Source organism: Vicia villosa, linkage group LG7 (genome assembly GCF_029867415.1).
Source record: "Vicia villosa cultivar HV-30 ecotype Madison, WI linkage group LG7, Vvil1.0, whole genome shotgun sequence".
Classification (NCBI taxonomy): domain Eukaryota; kingdom Viridiplantae; phylum Streptophyta; class Magnoliopsida; order Fabales; family Fabaceae; genus Vicia; species Vicia villosa.
Window position 1 is genome coordinate 92694653 of NC_081186.1, and position 22393 is coordinate 92717045.

Sequence of the window (22393 nt, forward strand, 5' to 3'; positions counted from 1 at the left end):
CAAGTGAATCATTCAGAGAAACAATATGTTTGGGAAAAACATCGAGATGCACCATATCTAATGAAAACAAAAACTTAAAATACTAAGAAACATCTAAAATATAAAACAAATTGATGGAAAATCAAAATAGACAATTTCCGAAAATGCATATCTGGATGAGTTTATAAAGAATTTAGAAATACACTTCTGGAGACAACGTAACTTTTTTCACCATCAAAACATGATTAATGAGAGCAATTAGAGTTAAAATAAATGAACTTTACCTAAAATTCCAACTTCTTTTGCTCCTTTTGATTTGATGAAACATAATAACGAAGTTTTGGAGTAAAAATCTTGATTGAGAATGAAAGAGTTTTTGGAAGAAAAAAAATGGAAATGAGGCATGATCATGCAGGTGGCTGTTTTTAGCAATAACACATTTGATTTTTCCGAAGGTACATCTCTGGTATAATCTAACATGCAAGGGTGACTAATTTTTAAAATTCCCGCTTTAAATATTTGGATATACATCTCCATATAACTCTCTGGAATGAGCAATAAATAATTTATTTGATACTATTTTACGGATATATCTCCGAAATAACATTAAATTTGACTGTAGGATAAATTCATTTTTGCTCGTTGGCGTGTTATACAAAAGATGCATCCGAAAATATATTTTATGATTCTTTTCCACCTCATAGGGTGCATTAAGAAATTTCTTAATTTCAAGTGGTTTCATCCCCTCCCGATCGCAGTTGCGGGGGATCGAACCTGGAAACACCAAAAAAATAATCTAATACTGATTATAAATAGCTTTTATGAGACTATCTTTTCTAGCTTAAGCCACCCATTTACTACCATTAGACCAGGTAATATAAGACTTCTTACTTATGCTTAAGATTCCATCATATAATTTTCTCAAGAACTTTTCTATAGCCATACTTGTAATAAAAGACATAATTATATTTAGTATCTATAACATCTTCAATAACATTATTTTTAGAGTAGATGAAACCTAAAGAATGAAATTGTTTAGAAAGAAATTAAAATTACTTGACCAAAACAAATCATCTACTATCTCCAAATGGATGCTACCACTTTCTTCTATAATGGCTTTGAAGTTGTCAACATCACATCTGATTCTAAGAGCACCTTGCTGCTTGTATCCATACTCTTTAGCTGATTGTTCTAACAACTTAACAATTTTGGGATGATGAATCACTTTGATGCTCACCCAAATCCTTTGCATATTTTTTTCTTTCCCTTTTCCCACTTCCAATGGAACAAGCCCTTTGTTAGTTTGTTTCATTATCTTGCTCTATAACTCAATATTAATTCTTCTATAGTTTCTTTTTGCTTTATGTGAATGAAACATAGGTAAATGTATCTACATATTTATATACTTGATATTCAAATTAAAATAATCTATTCTTTAGCATGCTTGAGTGGTTTTTTGTTTTTGTTTTTCTAAGCAAAGTACTCATAGATGATGAAGGAAAAGCGTGTGCTCTTCTATAACGATTATTTAATTTTAGTTCATTGTATTGACTTTATGAATGTCAACATTAATTTTGTCACTTGTGTCTATTGGACATATTGCTCTATTGGACTTTTTTTTTTATATTTTAAAATAAGTATTATACTATCTCTTCTTGTATACAATATGAGATAATAATGGGTTTACTTATTCCTTTGTCTCTAAATAATTCAAAAACTTGTAAATAGTTTTTTGACTTAAAAAATTTGTAATTGGGTTCACAAGTTGTTTTGATTATTTTTTTTACTAAAAGTTCACAAATTGTTAGTAATTTAATGGGTTTTCTAAATTCTTATTCGGCTTTTCAAAATTCTAAATAGTTTCTAATGAAGTTTTTAGACTTTCTAATGATTTTTAATTGAGTCCGTGCTACTAAGTAAAATAAAAATGATGAAGAACTCTTACTACAAATTGTCACAAAAAAATAACTAATGATGTCCTAAAGATACTAAAAAAAAAAAAACTTTTATGAAAATCCTTTTCGTAAAATGAATTATTTGATTAAATTACTTTTCATTAAAAATATGTACAAAAATCCGTAAAGTACCTATTAAAGTAATTTACTTATTTTTCTGTTTGGCTAGGAAGATGAAAATACTGCAACTTTATTAAAGTACAATTAGTTAAATGTTCAACAGATACACAACAATTCCATTGGCGTCCAGCGGTTAGGATATCTGGCTTTCACCCAGGAGACCCGGGTTCGATTCCCGGCAATGGAACTTTTTTATTTTCATTCACAATGCTAACTGATCAAGCAGTGACATCATTATTGTATTCATTGTTCATAAACCATTACGCCACCATCCCCATAAAACATTCTGAACAAAACATCCTTACTAATAATGCGTTAGTGTGTTACTCTAAAGTCCCAAACATAAACATCCTTACTAATAATGCGTTAGTGTGTTACTCTAAAGTCCCAAACATATCTTGCACTTGCACAAGACAACCGTTACTAATAATATGACTCTCAGGAAATGGACTAAGACCTCAAATCAACACACATATGTAAATTCTTAGTTCAGTACAAAGAATGTTGAATTACATATTTACATGAAAAAATATTTCAATGAAGGAGTCCTATGACTTAACCAAATGAAAATATAACATTTAGCATGAGAAACAATAGATCTTCCCTCCTATGTCACTTTAAGAATAAAAGATTATTAATACCTCTACAACACTATATTAGTGGACTACCATGTTTTCTTTAATCACTTTTTCTTATAGACCCGTGCTTGAGAGGTTATGGATTATAATAAATATTGTAGTTCAGATTCACATAGTATCAATAATCTCAACCCAATCTCTGATAGTCACATGAGATGCATGAGAGATCTTTAATAAGATTCAACATTAGAACAGATGTTCGGCTCACGTCCTGAAATTTCCTTAGAGGTGAATCACCCACTACGCTCCAAGATGAGTCGAGGTCATACTAATTAAGAACAAGAAAATAGTCTCAAGACTATGCACGTCCCACTACATCACATAGGGCTATATATATTTACCTCAAGGGCTAGGTTAAATCATCGCATTACATAGAAATCACTCGCATACAACCTCTTGTGTAGCAAATCACGTGCAAGATCTATACTATTGTACTTATATCAAGTACAATTGACGGTCACCGTAGAGCCCAATATAACATTTATGAGTCATACTTTTCAATAGTTTTTTTTATCCTGGTTGCTCTTTCATAATGGTGGCCACACATGTTAGATTTGGAGATTAGAAAGCCATATGAAGATGCATGATGCTATGGATGAAATGTGTTGTGAGAACCCAAACATACAATCACCGTCCAGATCATCTAGAAACAACAACGACAAGAAAAATTATTCTATGATGAAATAGAGGTTGAAAAGCCTTAACCCATGTCTAGCAAAATGTGAGACACTCTAGTTTTAGAGGATTTCAAACTGCCACTCTAGTGGTGTTCGATGGAAAGAACGACCCTCAGGTGCATGTTTCCTCCTTCAACACGTAGATATTGATCATAGGCGCCAAAGATCCTAAAGGGACATCCCTAATAAAATTAAGAAGGCACAATGATTCACACTTAACAAGAAAAATAATGTGTAGCAAGTGTCAAAAGTTATATGAAAGGTAATGACACAGTGTCAGAGTAAGCGAAGCTGAACAAACTTTGCGCACGGATACACGTCATTTTGCATGAAGGCATGATCCAACACACATGGACACCACCATTACGCCACTTCTACATCAATCACCAAAATCACCAAGTGAAACCTTTCAATGAAAAAAGGGGTGCATCGATTCTTATACACCTTATCCCCCATGTTTGGAGGAATACAACATTTAATCATTTGTTTAAAGACCTCTCTCTTGCAAGATTTGTGCTTAAGGAATGTAGACCATCATAGCTTCCAAATATTAAATTGATTTTTATAGCACGCAATAGACTACATACTGCACATGATTTGACAAGGATACTAAAACATTTCTTTCTTATAGACGACATGTTGGATTGATTGTGGACCGTCATAAGATTCTCACATCTACTTAACCTCGATTATCCAATATCTCATAGTCTATTACCGACCACATTGATAGTGGACCGTCATAAGATTCTCACATCTACTCAACCTCGACTATACAATATCTCATAACACATAACCGACCACATGGGGTCAAACCCGAATAAGACAAATACATATAAGGAGATAATAATTTGTTAAAAGACACTAAACCACAACCAAAAGTGGGATCGTACTCAACTATACATCCCCAAACTATGACTGAGACAGAGAGATGGACAAAACAATTGTCCGAGATCAAGGGCCATACGAGTCCACAATTAGTGCAAACATGAAAACTCCTTTCTCCTTATATGCAAGTTAATATTATTTACCAAATAACTAAACATCATCCCATTTCTCCAAGATATACACAGGCTAATGAAGAACCTAATGGGATTAACACTTACCAAATAACTAAATATCATAGGGTCTTGTTCAAATTGAAATGCTAGCAATGTCCATCATCCATCATATACATAACAAGAAGAACAATTATTAAAAAAACTTCAAAGCTAAAAGAAACACAAAATTGAAAGTTATACTTAAATAATCATCTAGTCCAATTTTCAAATTATTTGTCATTTGGAACATAATATTTCAATAAGGATAACAAAATTTGCTTTTGCATTTTAGGCCTAAAAAGAGGCATATTATTTTGCATTTCTTCATCAAAAAAATATAAATAAAAAACCTTAGCTGACACCAGTTCACATATAATAAAAGAGACATCATATTTATTGTATTGAAGTATGTTTTCTAACAAAATAGTAACATATAAAACATTTATTATCTATCTGTTTATATGTATTGATTGACTTTTATTTGTATAAGTATAAGAACAATCTTGTTCCAACAAAAGCTTCAAACTTCCATCATCCAAGATCATCACAACAAGAATTATGCAGTTCTTCTACTTTCCAAAGTCTTCTCATATTCTTCAATGGATTTGAAAAGCTCTGAAAAGTTGCCTTTGCCAAAGCCACCACACCCTCCCTTTTGGTATTCCTTCCCTTCCTCATCCTTCAGCATGCATCCAACCCTCTGAATTATCTCTATGAATATGGTTGGCCTGCACATTTTACACAAGAGAAAACAATCAGTATTAACTATTTCATATAGTTTCATGGAGTAAACAATTTCGACAATTAATTTGAGATCAAACGGCTCAGATTAGATATTCGCTAAATCTATTTTATAAACAATCCCATTCACTAAGGCCTTACTGTCAAGTCTAAGCATTATTACTACCCAAATACCCGAAAACATCGGATAAATTCCCACTATTGGTAAGGGAAGATGTGAATCAAATTGTCAACAATATATGAACCAATATTTTTTTTGTTCCATGTATTGCACTAGTACAGGACACCCGTCATCAATGGAGAATATTCTTTTCAAATAATCTGAAAGCTTTAAAATGGTTTTCTCCTCTCAGCTAGCCACTTTACATACACAAGAATCAAAATTCAAACCTTTAACTACTTGCTTGAGTGACAAGAATTCTCATAGCTCAACGGTTTGTCTAGGGCCGGGAATGCCCAATTTATCGAGCAAACTATGGCGGCCATGTAGCCCATGCCGGTCATCTTATGTTGGTAAATCAGTTGTAATATAAGAGAAAGGATGAGGGTTCCTGTACGCGTAACATCAACTATCTAAAATTTTACGCAACATCGATCTAGCTATTCCCAAGCTGTCGAATTCAGGTTAAGTATTAATAGCAACGGCTCAGATGCAACACCAATCTAGCTATTGCCAAACCATCGGATTCACTGCATTGCTGCAAAGGATCCAGACCCGAACCCGGACCCAAAAACAAACAATTTAACTTCTTTAATAGTCTAAGTTGCAATAATAATAATTTTGAGTTCAACTAAAGTGTGGCAGATGATGCTTTCATCCTAGAATAGAATTAAGGTGCTCCCATCAATCAGGTCTTAGCTACATTTTTTCAAGTCAAACCATATCATCAAAGTCTAAGTTGCTATGATAATACGGAAATCAAATCAAGGAAATAATAAATAAAATCATAATAATCAAATTGCATGTATGTATATGATATGATACTGTGAAGCAAAGACAGAAAACACGACATTGCAATGACAGACACGCATTTTTTCATAGGTGTAGCATTCGGAGATATATGATATATGATGAAAAAAGAGGATATACCTATCTCCAACAGGCTTAGTGAAAATCTGAAGCAGAGTACCCTGATCATCTTTATCAACCAAAATCCCAAGCTCCTCACACTCTTTAATCTGTTCATCATTCAAAACATCTCCAACGCGATTTTTCAGATTCCGATAATAAGTCGGCGGAGGAGAAGGCATAAACTCAAATCCACCAACACCACTCCTCTTCCTCATTTCTCTCAAAGTCTTGAATATATCCTCAGATGTCAAAGCCAAATGCTGTAAACCAGCACCTTCATTATGCTCCAGATAAGTCTCTATCTGACTCTTCCTCTTCGTTCCATAAACAGGTTCATTGATCGGAAGCAACACGGTTTCCTCGTTGTTCGCCAGCACGGCCGAGTTCAACCCGCTCTCGGCTGTTCCCACGTCTTCGGCTGTAAACTCCGCGAATTCGTGAAAACCAGTGAATTCTTTTAGGTATTTGATAGCGGAGGAAAGCTCCGGCACGTTACCGACGGCATGGTCGAGTCGTCGGATTCCGAAGTCCAGCGACGAGTGAGAGGATTCATCTGATACCGGTTCGAAGCGAGGGAGGAACCACTGGTCTGGATTAGGTTCGGAGGTTTGGTTCGGGTTGTTGTAACTGATATAGCGCAAAACGACGTCGCCGTAGAGACGGACTTCAGCGAGTTTCACGCGGTTGTCGAGGACGACGGGAGGAGACGCCGGAGTAGCACCGTGAGCAACGCTTGTGTTGAAGGCGAGTTCAGCGTCTTCGACTTCTACAGCAACGGCGCGGACGCCGAGGCCGTGGGAAGCGGCGAAGGCGAAACTCGCGGCGGCGTTGAAGGTGGGAATGGAAGCGGTTGAGGGAGAGGAGAGTGAGATGGACGGGGAGTATGCGGCGGTGAAGAGGAAATTGAGGTTGCCGGAGCGGAGGAGGTAGGAGGCATGAACTGAGTTTCCGGTGGAGAGGTCGGATTTAGCGACGATAGGCATTCCGAGTCCCCATGAAAAACGACGGGAGGTGTTGGTTGCGTCGGTGCACCAGAACTCGACGTGGTGGAAGCGGTTCACTTTGAACCGGTCTGATTTTGGGTTAGTTCGGACGAAGTTTTTGTAGCCAACGAGTTTGAACCCGGTTTGGGTTTCTGTTTCGGTGCCCATGGAGATGATTGTTGTAGTTTCTGTGGTGAGTTTGGTGCTGTTGTTACTTGTTAGTGTTGTTGTTACTTTTGAAGTTATGGGAAGGTGACACGTGGCGGGATATTATTGGAGAACGGTGTCGTGATAGAAATGGTTAGTGAGAGGAGATGGATGAGGATAGAGGAAGAGACAAGAGAAGATGATATGAATTGAAGTGGAAAAAAATGACTTTCAATGGTTTTTATAGTTTTTTTTCTTGACTAACTAGATTTCTTTTATTAGTATAAATAAAAATGGTATATCATTCATTGAGGCATTTTTTATGCACTCTAGTAGTTTATTAATATAATTTCTTTTGACTTAAAAAGAAAATTAATTAGTTTTTTTTAATTATATTGTGGCAATATAATAACATTTTTTATTTAATACATTAATATTTTAATTTAATAAATTTTGTTGAAATTAATTAGTATTTTAATTTAATGAATTTTATTGAGTATGTGAATATTTTTTTTATCACTATTGAGTATGTAAATTAAATTTTTAATTTTTATACACTTTTCTTCTATTTCTCCACACCAATTCCAAGAAAATATGGAATTTTTTTATTACTAACAATATTTTGTTAAACTGTTGAATTACTCTTTACGAACAAAATTTTACAAGAAAGATCAATAGATTTTTTAATGATTAGTTGTCTTTATCATATATTTTAACCATGAACAAGATATTTTAACCAAAAAAAACTAAATTTTTTATTTATTTCATTCATTTTTTTCAATCATTAATTGTATAAATTTCCATAAACTATACATTCAAGAAGTATACTTCAGACAGAAGTTCAAGAACGTCAAACACTTAAGTGTCTCGCACCCGTCAGACCTCACACTTGAGACACTTATATATATCCGAGATGTATATCTCAAATTTGTTTGACATTCCGATTCGTATTAGCAAATCATCTTGGTCCTTGTTGTCCATCAAACCGCCCACGAAAGATGAGTGACATCTTGTTAAGTAGTCTCAATTAGGGGTGGCAAAACGGACCGGAGTCCGTCAAGCCGCCCGCGCACCCGCCAAAAAATGGCGGGTTGGGTTGAGATTTTAGGCTCGCCGTTCGCCAAAGCCCGCCCCGCCAAAACCCGCCGCCCGCCATACCCGCCCCGCCAAAGCCCGCTGCTCCCCAAAGTCCGCTCCTCCTCCCAAACTCACTATTTTTTTAGTTAATTCTAGTAATTGTAATTCTTGATGGTTTATTTTATACATTTATTTATAAATATATGTAATATTTTTTTGAGTAAATGTTAAAAAATTGTTTTAAAAAATAAGTGAAAAGTTTAATTAATAGGTAAAAAAAAGGCTATTAATCTATTAAAAAAGTATAAATAAAAATAGGCGGGTAAGCCCGCTGCCCGCCAACCCGCCATCTTGGCGGGGAGGGCATGACTTTTATGCCCATTTTACTTGGCGGGCATGTTCGCCCCGCTCTTTTTTTGACGGGCATAAGACGGGGCGGGCGGCGGGCGGCCCGTTTTGCCACCCCTAGTCTCAATGCCCTTTAAGACATTACATGCGACAAAGAAACATGGACAATCAAGACTTATGAATACGACATAAATATCATCATTAGACAAGCACTATAAAAGAGGCAGTCGAGCTATATTAGAAGCAAGCAATTCTTAATTCATAAAAAAAATCATAGATATATTGAGGCTTCTCCTGACCAGCTTCGAAAAAGTCATTACATTGTTCTTCAAAAGTAACAGCCAATCATTACATATTTAATTGGCTAAATTACCTACAGGGTCCTTTAAGTTATTTAATTGTAACAAGTCAGTCCTTTATGTTTTTTCTGCTACATGTGGGTCCTTTATATTAACTAACGTCTTCACCCTTGACCTTTTTTCTACTTTATTTTGTTCTATTAATTTTATTTTAACTTCTAAAATTCATATTAAATTCATTTTTGGTCCAAAAATTATGAGAAAATTCCTAAAAATATTTCTTCTCATTTTACACTTTCTGTAATTTTATAAAAAAATTATTTTCTGTTTTACTATTTTTCTTTAATTTCTTCCTTTGCGTGTATTTTAATTAGTTTAAAAATATTTTTATGCACTAAAAAATTTTGAAAATTTTATTACATGATCCAATGATGATCTCTGACCTATATTAAGTGGCATATCAGTACCATTAGTGTCACTTCAGCTTTTTTGAAAAGGAGTTTGGGAAGAAGGTCAACGGTGCAGGCGTTTGTTAACATAAAGGACCTACATGTAGCGAAAAAAACATAAAGAATTAACTTGTTACAATTAAATAACTTAAAGGACCCTGGAGGTAATTTAACCTATTATTTTTAACCATTGAATTGAAAAATATTAATTGTCAAGATGTAGAGTAAGTTATGATAACTTACTCTTCGAGTAAGTATATCCCTCCTCCTAAAAAAAACATTATGAATTTTTGTTAAAATGGAATCTAACCATCATTAATCAATTCACAGAATTTTATGTTAAGATTCATACTATTGATATAATATAATTTATTTTTTATTAATATTTTTGTTATTTTATAAATGCATTCTTATCATTATGCATGATAATTTTACAAACAATTACATTATATAGTTGTTAAGTTGAAAAGTAATTTGTACTCCATGTGTTTTATACTGAAGTGTATGTTTTGAACTTGGACTTAGTTGCCTATAAATAGAAATGTTGTTGTAATTTCAAAATACAATTTTCATAATTAAAAGTTTATAACAGCAAATTCATGTAATATTTTCTTTTGGGGATTTTTATTTCCTCTCTCCTTCTTTAATCTTTTTGAAACACTAATTGTTCCATTTGTTTCAAAATATGAAAGGAAGCATTTTCATTGAGTTAAAAACTTATCCAGAAAATCGGACTAAAATAGTAATCGGGTAAATTCGGACCGGACCGAAACAGTGATGGATCAATTTTTTAGACCGAAACCAGACCGTTACTTCGGATATCCGACAAAAGTATCCAATAAATATTCAATATAATATCTATTTTTGGTATCGGATAAAAAAATTATCAATTTCCGAACCGAGTATTGTTTCGGCCGGTCCAATGGACCGGTTCTACCGGTACGGTTCTCGGATTCTATGGACCAAATATAGCCCTAGTCGTGCACAATTCATAATATGATTTTTATGGATACATTTAGATTTGGACATAACTATAAGGAACTTGAAAACTTTCAATCCATTTTAGTTAAACACTTTTTCTATTAGAAATGGGAAGGTAGAAATCAATATCTATCACGTTAAAATAGAAAAATGTGAAAACGTTAGATCGAGTGAACGAGCAGTGTTGCATCGAACATAGTGAAAAACAAAATTCCATGTTCATTTGGATGGACTTCAGCAGACAAACACGCCAGCCTTGGCTTCATCCTTTGGCTTTCACTTGAGGAAAAACAAAAGTTTATTTGACACGTTGTCGAATCAAATATTTTAAGTAATAGATAGATACATAGATGATAATATAAGATAAGATTAAAAATACAATCACCAAAAAGAAAATTGGGATAACCTTGTCGCTATATTATAATGTTATGAGGTGGAATTACAAACATGCAATGCAAAGCAAAGTAATGAGTTGTTTAGTGCAACGGTAAAAATAATTAGTGCGGCGGAGTGGCCACTACTTGCAAAATTAGTTTTTTAATGCAAAAATTATATGTTTGAGAATGAGAGCGAGATGATATTTGAAATAGCGTGCCGTTGGATTTATATATGGTAGATTTGTTAAAAAAATTATGTTTAACCTGACATAAAAAGTAGAAAATTGTCTGATCAGATCAAACGAGAGACGATGCACTAGCAGCCAGAATCAGGTGTCCAACTTTTGGCGAAGTTCCACATGTTCTCTTGTCTACTACATGGATATTCTAGATTAGGTCTTACTCTATGGGCCTCTATTAGGCCCGACACAGTTCCTTCTCAAGTTCTTATTGATACTTGGTGAAGCAAGGATTAATATTTGTCATACCATCTTCTATTGTCATTGTGATTTTTTCGAGCTAGCTTTTGGTTCGCAAAAGAGGAGAAGTCTAGTGAGTGGGAGCATGTAGCCTTAAGAATACGCGCAATAAATGTTTGTCTTATTACCGCAATGGTTAGTAGGTCAAACTCGACAAACGGTCTTAGGTCTCATGATAAAAGTGACCCCTTTAAAGTGCTAGAGTAATTGAGCAACCTGAGGTTCAATCATGGTTGTTGATATTGTGGATACGTTTCCCCATTTCTTTCGATAGTGATCGTGTGGTAGTTTAAAAAGAATATACAGATACTCAAGAGAATTTTCCCCATCTTTTTGGTTTTGTTGTCGAGAATTTTCCCCATCTTCTTGCTTTTGTTGTCTCTAAACTTCAAAGACTCTCCCGTCACCTCTTTCCCTTTAACCCCATTTTTAAATACAGCTTTTTGCTTATTATTGTTCAGACATCTCTCGCTGTGATCTAATGGTTTAATTTTCATGTGTGCATAGGGAATCATTATTTTCTAAAGGTAATAACCAACATGTCATTTCTCTTGTTTTTGTTTATCATTTTCCAAGTTTCTCGTGAGGATACATCAGGGCGTCCGAAAATATATTTGGCATGTTCGATTTTACAAAGGGCTCTTTTCCACATCATATAGGGTGGATTAAGACATTCCCTTAACATCATATTATTTTTGTTTTTAACAAAATAAATCTAAATTTTTGTCCGAAATGGTATATTCTCTTAACGTTCAAAATTGGAGTCTTAAATCACTAATTTTAGGATCATAAATCACTATTTTAAATACTTATAATTTCATTGAAACCAAAACTATAATAAACATAATAAGTGAAAGACCTAAAATATTCAATTTAAAAAAGAAAAACTACTCACTCTAAATTTTATCAACGGCCCTTGACGGTGAAAACAAAATTTGCTTCATTTTCAAAATTTTAAAATCCAAAAATATTTATCAATTGGTATTTTCTATTTACTTCTTCATCTCCAAGGTTCTGGATCGTCTCTACTCTCTAGTGAGTGAATATTCTTGTTCAATCTCATACACATTTTGATCTGATAAATACATTCAACATATTAATTAATAAATGAACAGCTAAAATCAGAGCAAGATGAGCAGGAGACCATCCGTTTTCAATCTTTTTCTCCTACAAGTGAGAAATGATGGTAGACCAAGACTCAAACATAGTGTACCAAGATCAGTATGGTGTGGCAAGCCAAGAAATATTCAAGGGGTCAATGGCATCATGAATTTTGGCAAATTTGACAATCAGACTCAATAAAAACAAAATGGCTAACGCTATAAACAACTCATGATAATTACATGACATGGTGGCACCAAGATCAGCATTGTATATAATTTGATAAGCAGACTATCATAAAACAAAACCGGGTAGACCGAACATTCAATATATACTAACAAGAGGATCATCGTGATCTTGAGGATTGTTGAGAGCCAATATATGTTTCTGAAATGAAGTTGCAGCCTCTTCCCTTTCCACTAATTTCTCAACTTTGTCGTAGACCATGGCCATCAGGTAGAAGGCTTCAGCTGCCAATTCATGAAACTGCAGGGCACTCGAGATATAATTTTGACAGACAATAATGAAGGCAAGTAGTAGCACATAGAATTTTCCAGGCAAGAATAATAGCATCATTTATTTTATTTTAAATATATAAAAAAAAATTGTCAAGTGAAGAAGCAATAACCAAAAGATTAAAATGCATAAAGTCTGCTTACCTCTAAAAGTTGGAGTTCTTCAGAAGCTTGTCTTAATGAATCTATCACAAGATTGTAATCTTCAAAGACTGAAATAACAATTCAAATGAGCAAAAGGAGATTTAGTTGAAGGTCCGACGTGTGGGGGGAAAAGAAGAGAATAGGGCCTTTACACCTTCACCAACATACCATTAAAATTTGTATCGAATAGATAGCATTTTGCTTCAACAATATAGGCTCGTGAGCGGAGCTCCAAACCACCATGCCCAAGAATCATCGGAAAGACTCCATGAATGAGGCTCAGAGCCCGTGTTGCATGGTTTGATCCAAGAGAGAGCCATAGCTCAGCTAAAGTAAGAGTAGCTGAGGCTTTTAGAAGATCCAAGTTAAATGATATGCAGAACGAGAGGCTTGCTAAAGCATATGGTAGCCCTAAAACCGCATTGCCGGATTTCTGATAAAATTTAATATAATAAAAATCAGGAATTTAAAGCAAACAAACTGTGGAGAATATGAAAGCTGGTAGTTTGGAAGTGTAGTATACATCAATTAACTTAGGATGAGCCAACAGATAATACATTAAAAAGAAAAGAAATCATCAAACAGTTAAACACTAAGAAATAAAAACATGCACATAACTCGTGAGAAATATCTTTCCTTGAATAAAAGAAGGATGTCGCTGAATGCTTAATACACGCATAAAGAGACATTTTATGAACATGTGTTTTTGTTTACTGAATTTTCATATTATATTTTTCTTTTTTTTCTTTCAATTCTTCTTGCTTCATTTCCTTCTCTTGTGAGGACTTGTGTAACACATAACAACTATTTGATTGGTGTGATGAATTGGAGAGGGGATGTCACCCCGTAGTAATTTGTAACCCATCAACAAATTTTGATTAAATAGAAAATTGCTCGAAAAGAGATCAAACAAGATAAAATAGCTTGATCTCAACTACATGAACTGCGTAGTGTATCAGACTGATGTGATCGCATACCTTGTGAATCTCAGCAAGCAAAAGAAGAACTGAAGCATTTTCAACTTGCAGATTGTATTTGTAACACATGCAAAAGAGGGAGTGTGCCACTGAAGCAGCCTGAAAAAGAAAATAATTACACGAAAATTAAATAAAACAATAATTTTCTGTTCTTGTATACGAGTAAAATATGATTGATTTTACATGTGTTATACTAATCTTTAGTGCAGACAGAGGGGGAGGGGGAACCTCTCGGAATTGCTTTGCTGCAAGCAATGTACGGGCATGGCGAAGGCTTGCTTCTGTCTTTATCTCCATATCTACACCAGTAACAGGTGACGCCAAAACACCAAGTTCATCGCACAGTTTCTGGGCCAACTTTAAACGTCCACTACATAATTCTCAATTAAGTTATTAACAATGCTGAAATCGCATCTGGTTACAGTATGTAAAAATATGAACACAACTTTTGACCTATACTACATACCCGTGTAAAGCGTGCTCGTGAAGCAACTGCAGCTTTAGCAGTAAGATTTGTGATTTTGAGACAGATAGAAACTTCTCTTCTGCTATTTTAAGGGCAGAAAACGCCTCTGAACACAGAATGAAAACAAAAGAACAATAAGGAGCAAGAGAAGGACGTGTGCTGTGTAATTGATAGGGCTTTTGTCCTTTAATCTGCTCTCAACACTCACAACAAAAGAGAGAAAAAACCACTCCGTGTTTACAAAAGGCAATTTGCATTACAAACAATTACCATTAATTTATTCATAAACAACTAACTTATTGATTTACAAAGCACTAAAAATGGCACAAAACAGAGTAAAACAATTAAGTTTTAGAAGAAAAAAAACACATACACATATATACAATACAAGGGCAGGAGTTTATTCTATTTAATGCAACCGATCTAACCTTTATATCCTTTAAAGACTGCTAAATGTTGAATGAGCTTTACATATGCTAATGCTGCATCTGATGAGCTGGGGTAACCATGAATAAAGTTAAAGCAAGCATAAAAGTAGGCTTAAATATAGGTTTAATCCCTAAAAACATTTTTTTAAATTAGTCCTTATTTAAAAATAAAAACATTTTTAGTAAAAAAACAGTTGGTAGAAAATAGTTGGCCTTAGTCCATTTGAGGACTAGAAATCTTTTTTTATTAATATAGAGACTGAGGCAAAAAAATGAGAGTTTATAATTATTTTTTAAAAAAATATATAGGGATAAAAGCATTAAAGAGGAAAAATGGTTATTCAGTAGCTGTTTTTTAATAAACAAAGGTGATACAGAATTAGCAACTTGAAATATGATCTTTGTAATCTGTGGTACATTCAGATAAGTAGCTACCTTGATGCATCGGCAAAGCAAGTTGCGTGAACTATCGCATTTATGCGAGACATGGGAGAGCTAATGACAGTTCCAAAAAAAGAAAGGAAAAGACAATCAGATGATGAGATACACACAGCAAGCTTCCAAGACAATATAAAATTATGAAGAAAAAAAGCATTATGCGTGCATATCCAACAATTTAATATCTTTCATCACCTCAGAATGATGAAAAATCTAAGAACAAAACAACCTTGTATAAACTGATAGAATAACAAGCATTTTCCTCGATTTTATTTATAACCAAAAGACTGATGCAACAAAATCAAGGCTTCAAGAATATTGGTCAAAATGATTATGATATAATTTATCTTCATGAGTTTGAAAACTATATTCATTAGATTAAATCCAGATAAAGAAAACATTGTGAAAATTGGGTTCTGTATGCATGTTTGTAAAGCCAAACCACCTACTAAACTGTTTAATCATGGGATATAAGTATATAACATTACATGTATATTGGTCTGCACACACACAAAGTGCATATTCTTAACCTCTCTTTCTCCCTATCAAAGTATCTTATGCTTTAATAAAGAGGATATTTAATTTATTTCGTTAGTTTAATTCAGAAGTTTGATTGGAGAAACTGGTGTTCACCTTCAGCATTCATTCGCGCTCTGGTACTCCCTCTAAAATAAATGTTGGCATAAAACCAGTAGGAAGTTTATCAATCTCTCTGTCTCTCACTCTCTATGATATCGTTTTCCCCAATATATTAGTTTTTTTCTATACAAATTTATTTCAGAATTTTGGTCCTATTACTGGCTCATTTACAATCTTAGATTAAATTGTTGTGATTTGGTGCTCTGCTCATCTTTTTGCTTTTGCCCAACAATTGGTGTGACCTATACAGGATGCTGCTAATAAGTCAAGAATTATAATCTAACTTGCAAATAGAATGAGTTCTAAGTAGTTGGTACCAAATACTTCTAAGAAAACAATGCCATCATTCTAACGCAGGATTTTTTTTTCTTTGAATTGTAATTCATAGTTAAATCAATTTAAACGCTGATCAACTATATTATATTTTGTTAACAGGCAGTTTCAAGAAAAAGAGAATAATAATTTAGTGAAAGAACCTTAATTCATATAATCATGAGTATCTACAACACAGATAGCAACTTTACCTTCCATATAACTCCCATGCCGTTGCCCGTAGTATATAAGATGAACCCAATACTTGCAAAACAGATCCAGGAATTGAGGTTGGCTGGGCACAGAACTGGGGAACGTTGGAACTGCTGCCAGATCCAGAATCTTGACAGAAAACTAGAGAACCTGTTGGCTTTTGTAAATCCCTGAGCCAAGTTGTACTAAAGGCGCCATCAATTGTCATTGCAGAACTCTCCGAGCTAAAATCACTAATCAGATGAGAACTCAACCTGAGTTCCTGCCAAATATGTAAGGAAAAAATGCATAAAGTAATTAATCCATGTCTCAAGCTCTCAAACAGTCACCAGCCAAGAATAATGACAGAATTATACTACCTTGGAAACGTTAACTGGGCAAGTACTGAGCTTCATGGAAGATTTTGGACCAAATGATAACATGGGCCTTTGAACATGCTGCAGAGAAGATACTACTATGATGTAAAATTATTTAATTCAGTTCACACTTCACAATGGTTGGCATAAAACCAAAACAATTCGCTGATACACATGTCTCATCTAAATCTACCCTCAATAACTCTATCCCATAGTTCCAAAGATTAGCTCTATCTATAATTTGCACAATTTTGTATGTCTCATATTTTTCTGCTAAAAACCTACTCCCTCCGTTTCAAAAAGAATTACATTAAGACGTTTAAGGTTGTAAACGCGTTTTAAAGCATGCAATAAATAAAAGAAAGATAATAGTAATTTTCCTAAAGTAGTCTAAGTAACTATTGATGTGTTTTTCACTATTCTAGAAGAAAAGTGGAATATAATATTTTGAAAGTAGTGTATATAGTATTAATTAGATGGTACAATTACAACAACAGTCAGCAACAACAACCAAGTCCTATCCCACTGGGTGGGGTTGGCTACATGGATCAGATTCCACTATAATGCTCTATCCAAGACCATGTATCTATCAAAGAAAAAAATTAATGTTCACATTGAGAATGACATTCATTTGGAAACTTTTTTTTTTGCTAAGTGACACTCATTTTGAAACGGAGGGAGCAATATACTTAAGGATTGAATATGTTAAGATACTAACAAGCTAATATTCTTATACTGACAATTTGACAAGACATTAATGATTTCACTTTATCATTTAGGGGACAAATTCAAAAATATGCTAAATGACCACTTTCATATAAAAAAAATGTATTAACTGTGTAACAAAATAGTTTAAAATGGTCAGAAAATCACATTACCGTTAAATCAAACTTCGCCATTGCCAAATGATTTGAAGCCAACAACCGTTTTAACTTTAAATGTTCTGCTCTCTTCAAAGAACCTCTCAAGAGAACAAACAATTGTTGCTGAACAGAAAGAGAAATACCCATACTAGTAAATGGTGAATATGATGACCCTAGTATCCCAGCAGTACTTGAGATGCCATTTTCAAACAGCAAATTTGAAATAGCTGCTAAAGTATATGCAAGACAGGTATCATTACTGTGCTGCATAAATGAAAAGTGTCAGTATTCACAGCACCACACATAACTAATGTAAGGGGAAGACACATTTGAGTTTAAATGGCCACACTTGCTAAGATTTATTTTTCCATGCATCTGTGGTTGGTGGTATAGTACATATACTGTAAGGCAGAGCTTGCTGTTACCTTAGTTTTGTGCCACTTTTTGAACACAAGTCTGCAATTTTAATGAATAAACAAACTTTATTTTTATAAGATTATTACCTGCTGAGATATTCGAACTGCTTCAGTCAAAACCTAAACATAACCAAACAACGTAAGTAATGCACGGAAATAACATAGAGAGAGGAACAATGTCCCGATAACTATCTGTGGACAACATAGTATAAATGATATGAACCCGTGAGGTCTAAGAAAGGTAGAAACATGTAGCACGTATCAAAATCAAAATGTTAAAAGAATTCACCTCTAGAGCCAGCTTTGGATGTCCAAAGTGAAAATGCATCATCCCCAAACATAATAAAGCAATTTCATATCTTCCAAAGCTGATACCACCAGCCGGAGGAACAAAATCAAATCCTTCATTCCCTGCACTTTTGTCCAACAAACAGACAAGTTCAGTTCAAAATGGTTACACTTATCCCTTTTATTATAATCTTGGCTTAACACGAGCGTGAAAGCTAACTCAATAGATGAAGACTTCTTCTGCCCAAGCCTTTGCAATGACTACTCTGGCCATGTAGAAAATTTATGTGGGATCTTAACGGGGCCCACTCATGTCTAGAGCTGGACATCTAAATTGTGAAGATTGCAGGAACGGATATCGGGGGTGTCCAGTATAAGATTTAGGATACGCTCCAATGTCGTATTAGAATTTGGGCCTAATTCAACCCCAGAATTTGTTCAACAGGTGAGGATTTCCCGGGCTTTTTTTAAGGACTACTTTGGCCATACATACACCTAATCAGCGTGGTATCTAAGCACTTTTTATTGACTATTAAGTCACTCAACAATTGGTATGTGTACATGAGAAGAGGTATAGCATTAAAGTCCTATAATTCCCAGGAAAATACAACGACTAAAAATGACCATATGGGGAAAACTTTAAACTTGCATCATTCTGTAGTGATACTAAATTTTGACAATCAACAATATCAATGAAATTATGAAACTGGGACTGGAAGTATTTATAAGGTGGAGCAGCCTAAGTAATCACGTGGAAGACAACAAAGAAATAGAATTCTTTTAACAGGAGGTACTTCTTAGGCAACAACTCATTTTTTAGATAACTTATCTGTATTGTTTCTTTACTAACTCAAGACCTTTCTTTATATTTATGAGTTTCCAGTATATTACTAGGAATCAACAATTTTACAGACATAGTATCAACGGTGAATTATGGTCAGGAAAGTCTGGGAACATATACCGACTGACTGAAAGTTCATCAGAAGATGTTTCCCACTAAGAATTCATAATTGAATTTGCAAAAAAAAAAAAAAAAAAAAAAAAAAACAACAGTTCAATTACCTGTAATCAAAATAGCAATGAAGATTTTCCAAAGCAGCGATATAATCATCGTGAGAAAGACTGTTCAAATAGCTCAAAAAGTGAACCTGCATAGAAGTGAAATTCAAGCAGCAAACTTCAGGGCAATCTAGAAATGAAAAACAGGTGCAGTTTTAAAAAATAACCACCCCCTAAACTTACACGATGTAGTTCAGGTGCCAACTTTTGTAGCTGGCGTAGGATAACTTCAAAGCCATTCAAAGAAACAGCACTACCATTTCTGCAAAATGAATCAAATTTGAAAGATAATATAAATATATACAAACAATACAGTTAAAATTATGTTAAAAAAATTCATCTAAGTTTCAGGACTTAAAGTTGCATACTTTTCAATGATATCAGCTTGTTCGTGCAAGTAACCCTGTATCTGCCAGTTTGTGCGCAAAAACACTGCACTACTGGGATCAACATCCTGTACCATGCTACTTTGAGGATCTTCATAAGAACTAGCTCCTCTTACTTTACCACTCTGTTTGGATACAGAATCGGCAAGCACATCAATATCTGCATGTGAGTTTCACCATTGTGTCAATCAGCAAGATTAAAAGCAAAGGCATAAATACAGAAAACCAAGAGTGAAGTTAGGTAAATAAGAGTCAGAGCAGAAAGTGGGATTTTGTTAATTGAAAAAGTTACGATCTTCATAACTCTTTAGTACTTTCAGAATTACATAAAACGCTAAAAAAGGATCCCACTGATTTGATACTTATACCATCTACTAAACTCAAAAGTGCATTGGGTGTATGAAGATGAAATGGAACTCTTTCACTGGCTTCCTTTCTTGCTTCAATTTCTTCCGAAACCTTTTCATAGACAAAATTCTCCAAGTCCATATTCTCATATTCTGAATACGTCTCAAGATTACTACTAGAATCATCTAAACCAGTGTCTTCATACGGATGACAACTTGAGAATTCATCTTTACAATAGATCCCTATGTTTGTTAAGAGATGGCATGCACCCTGGACATTCAAATAAATCGTTACCGGGAGAATAAGAATAAAAGTAAAATGTGTAAAATTTAAACCGGGCGTATGAGAGAGATATTTTCTTTGATGGGAAGTGTTATTAATGATGGATGGAGGTTTGAGGAGGCAAACCAAACCCAAGAAATACAGTAGCATGCGGTGCCTCAAACATGCTCAAACCAAAGGGAACTAGTGAAGAAAATAGGAGCAAAACAACCAAACCATGAGAACAGAGTGAAACTGACAAAATGCTCAAAATATAAAATGTAGTAGATAGATAAAAAAAGAGAGAGCAAAATAACAGAACCATGAGAACAAAATGAAGATAAAGCACTAACTAAGCCCAGTGTCGCACCTTCTCCCATATGTCACTAATTCCTATAATACAATCATATAAATATTCAAGTCATGAGAGGAATGAAGCAAAACATCATACCTCAAACGGTAGCAAATTAAAAGCAAGTATACATCGGCGAAGAAATAACCCCAAATTACTATTCGCATCCAAAATAACTTGGTCATCTTCAATAGCACCTGAATCAGGACCTCCAAGTATTCCTACACAACGACATTTCCATGTCAATAAACACAAAAATAACCAACTACATTGAGTTAAAATAGAAAGTGAAAGGAATGAATAATGAGGATAAACTAACCTCGTATATCGGTAAAGAAGTTAAACAAATCATCAGGCGACGAGATAGACGAGAGTCTACCTATCAACTGATCAATAAGCCAAGACGCTTCCCAGTCTTGGCTTATCAATCTCAGTTGATTAATGAGTTCATCCAATTTCGGCTCCACAATATCATCACATGACTGTGAAATTCACAGAAGAGTTACAAGCGTATAATACAATAGAATCAATAATAGTGATGAATGTGAAGATGAGAATGGTAGTACCTTGGTGAGAGCTAAGAGGAAGAGACCGAGACGATTGTGTTGTGAGACGGAAGTGAAAGGGAAGGGAACTGAAGTTTGAGATGGAGGAGCGTAGATCTTGAAGAGTATGCAGAGGGATACTTTGTGTGGGGTTATTGCAAAGGGACCTGGCTGTTTCAACATCCCAGCCATTGGTTCTCAAATCTCGAGGAGTGAATGCACTTTGCCTACTATCTGTTTGATGAAATGACAGAATGGGAAAATGCTTAGTTGATTGGTGTGTTTGTTTGTGTGAGTTTTCAAATTCTGTATCAGTATTGTTTTCGCTGCTAATCAGTAAATGCAACTGTAGTTGGAGGTGCTGTCTAGGGTTTGAATTTTGGACTTCGTTTTTTCAAAATGAAAATGAAAAGGAAAACTGTGGGGAACGATACATGCTATGCTCCTAATTGACGAACCGGGAAAATCATTTATATGCCTTCTGTTTAGAAATTTAAAACTGAAATTTATTTTTGAAAAAAAATAATTTTCCTCATTTTACCAACAAAAAAATTGAATAAATCAGTAATTTGGTGTCAAAATTTGAAACGTATATATTTTTAAAAAGTATTTATCAGAGTTAACAAAGGAGATTTAAATAATGTGTTTGATTGTCACATGTTACATGAAGACAATCTAATATATTTAAATTTTGAAGTACAAAATAAAAATTGGTTACTGATTTTATTGAGATTGAGTACAGACAATTGTGATAAAATAGACAAAAATATTGATAGGGAGTATGTGTATCAATCATTTTGTCATTTCATCAAATATTTATGGAGTTATAAATAGGTTCTAAGTGGCACTTGATTTGCTGAGTGGATATATGGAGCCTAGATGGCAAATGACATGAACGGATGGGACAATCTTAGGCAAAACGAAACG

At 34.3% G+C, this 22393-nt stretch overlaps 2 protein-coding genes and 1 non-coding gene across 3 annotated transcripts; 1 reads left to right on the forward strand and 2 right to left on the reverse strand.

The window, feature by feature from the left end:
• The first annotated feature begins 2169 nt into the window (after positions 1 to 2169).
• TRNAE-UUC (transfer RNA glutamic acid (anticodon UUC)) lies at positions 2170 to 2241 on the forward strand. The gene has a single exon. It is a non-coding gene; the product is annotated as a tRNA-Glu (tRNA).
• Positions 2242 to 4777: 2536 nt separating this feature from the next.
• Positions 4778 to 7546, reverse strand: LOC131615857 (4-hydroxyphenylpyruvate dioxygenase). Its single transcript, XM_058887027.1, has 2 exons — positions 6238 to 7546; positions 4778 to 5134 (listed from the first exon to the last, which is right to left on the reverse strand). The coding sequence occupies exons 1-2, from the start codon at positions 7368 to 7370 to the stop codon at positions 4963 to 4965; spliced, it is 1305 nt and encodes a 434-aa protein (XP_058743010.1). The 5' UTR covers positions 7371 to 7546; the 3' UTR covers positions 4778 to 4962.
• A 4963-nt stretch (positions 7547 to 12509) lies between these two features.
• Positions 12510 to 21940, reverse strand: LOC131615858 (anaphase-promoting complex subunit 5). Its single transcript, XM_058887028.1, has 20 exons — positions 21488 to 21940; positions 21241 to 21403; positions 21021 to 21142; positions 20329 to 20578; positions 19943 to 20120; positions 19758 to 19836; positions 19578 to 19663; positions 18517 to 18643; positions 18315 to 18347; positions 17827 to 18075; positions 16952 to 17029; positions 16592 to 16854; positions 15426 to 15485; positions 14991 to 15058; positions 14563 to 14668; positions 14325 to 14466; positions 14097 to 14195; positions 13288 to 13552; positions 13120 to 13187; positions 12510 to 12946 (listed from the first exon to the last, which is right to left on the reverse strand). Exons 1-20 carry the CDS (start codon positions 21656 to 21658, stop codon positions 12785 to 12787), a joined length of 2769 nt encoding a protein of 922 aa, XP_058743011.1. The 5' UTR covers positions 21659 to 21940; the 3' UTR covers positions 12510 to 12784.
• Positions 21941 to 22393: the final 453 nt, after the last annotated feature.

What these genes read in the sequence shown, in the direction of transcription:
- LOC131615857 (XM_058887027.1), bottom strand. Translation starts at nt 7,370, where the DNA reads ATGGGCACCGAAACAGAAACCCAAACCGGGTTCAAACTCGTTGGCTAC. An exon ending in ACTAAGCCTGTTGGAGATAG is followed by an intron (nt 5,135 to 6,237) that starts GTATATCCTCTT and finishes TAAAATGTGCAG; the next exon opens with GCCAACCATATTCATAGAGA.
- LOC131615858 (XM_058887028.1), bottom strand. Translation starts at nt 21,658, where the DNA reads ATGGCTGGGATGTTGAAACAGCCAGGTCCCTTTGCAATAACCCCACAC. An exon ending in TCCTCTTAGCTCTCACCAAG is followed by an intron (nt 21,404 to 21,487) that starts GTACTACCATTC and finishes TGAATTTCACAG; the next exon opens with TCATGTGATGATATTGTGGA. An exon ending in ATCCAAAGCTGGCTCTAGAG is followed by an intron (nt 18,348 to 18,516) that starts GTGAATTCTTTT and finishes GGTTATGTTTAG; the next exon opens with GTTTTGACTGAAGCAGTTCG.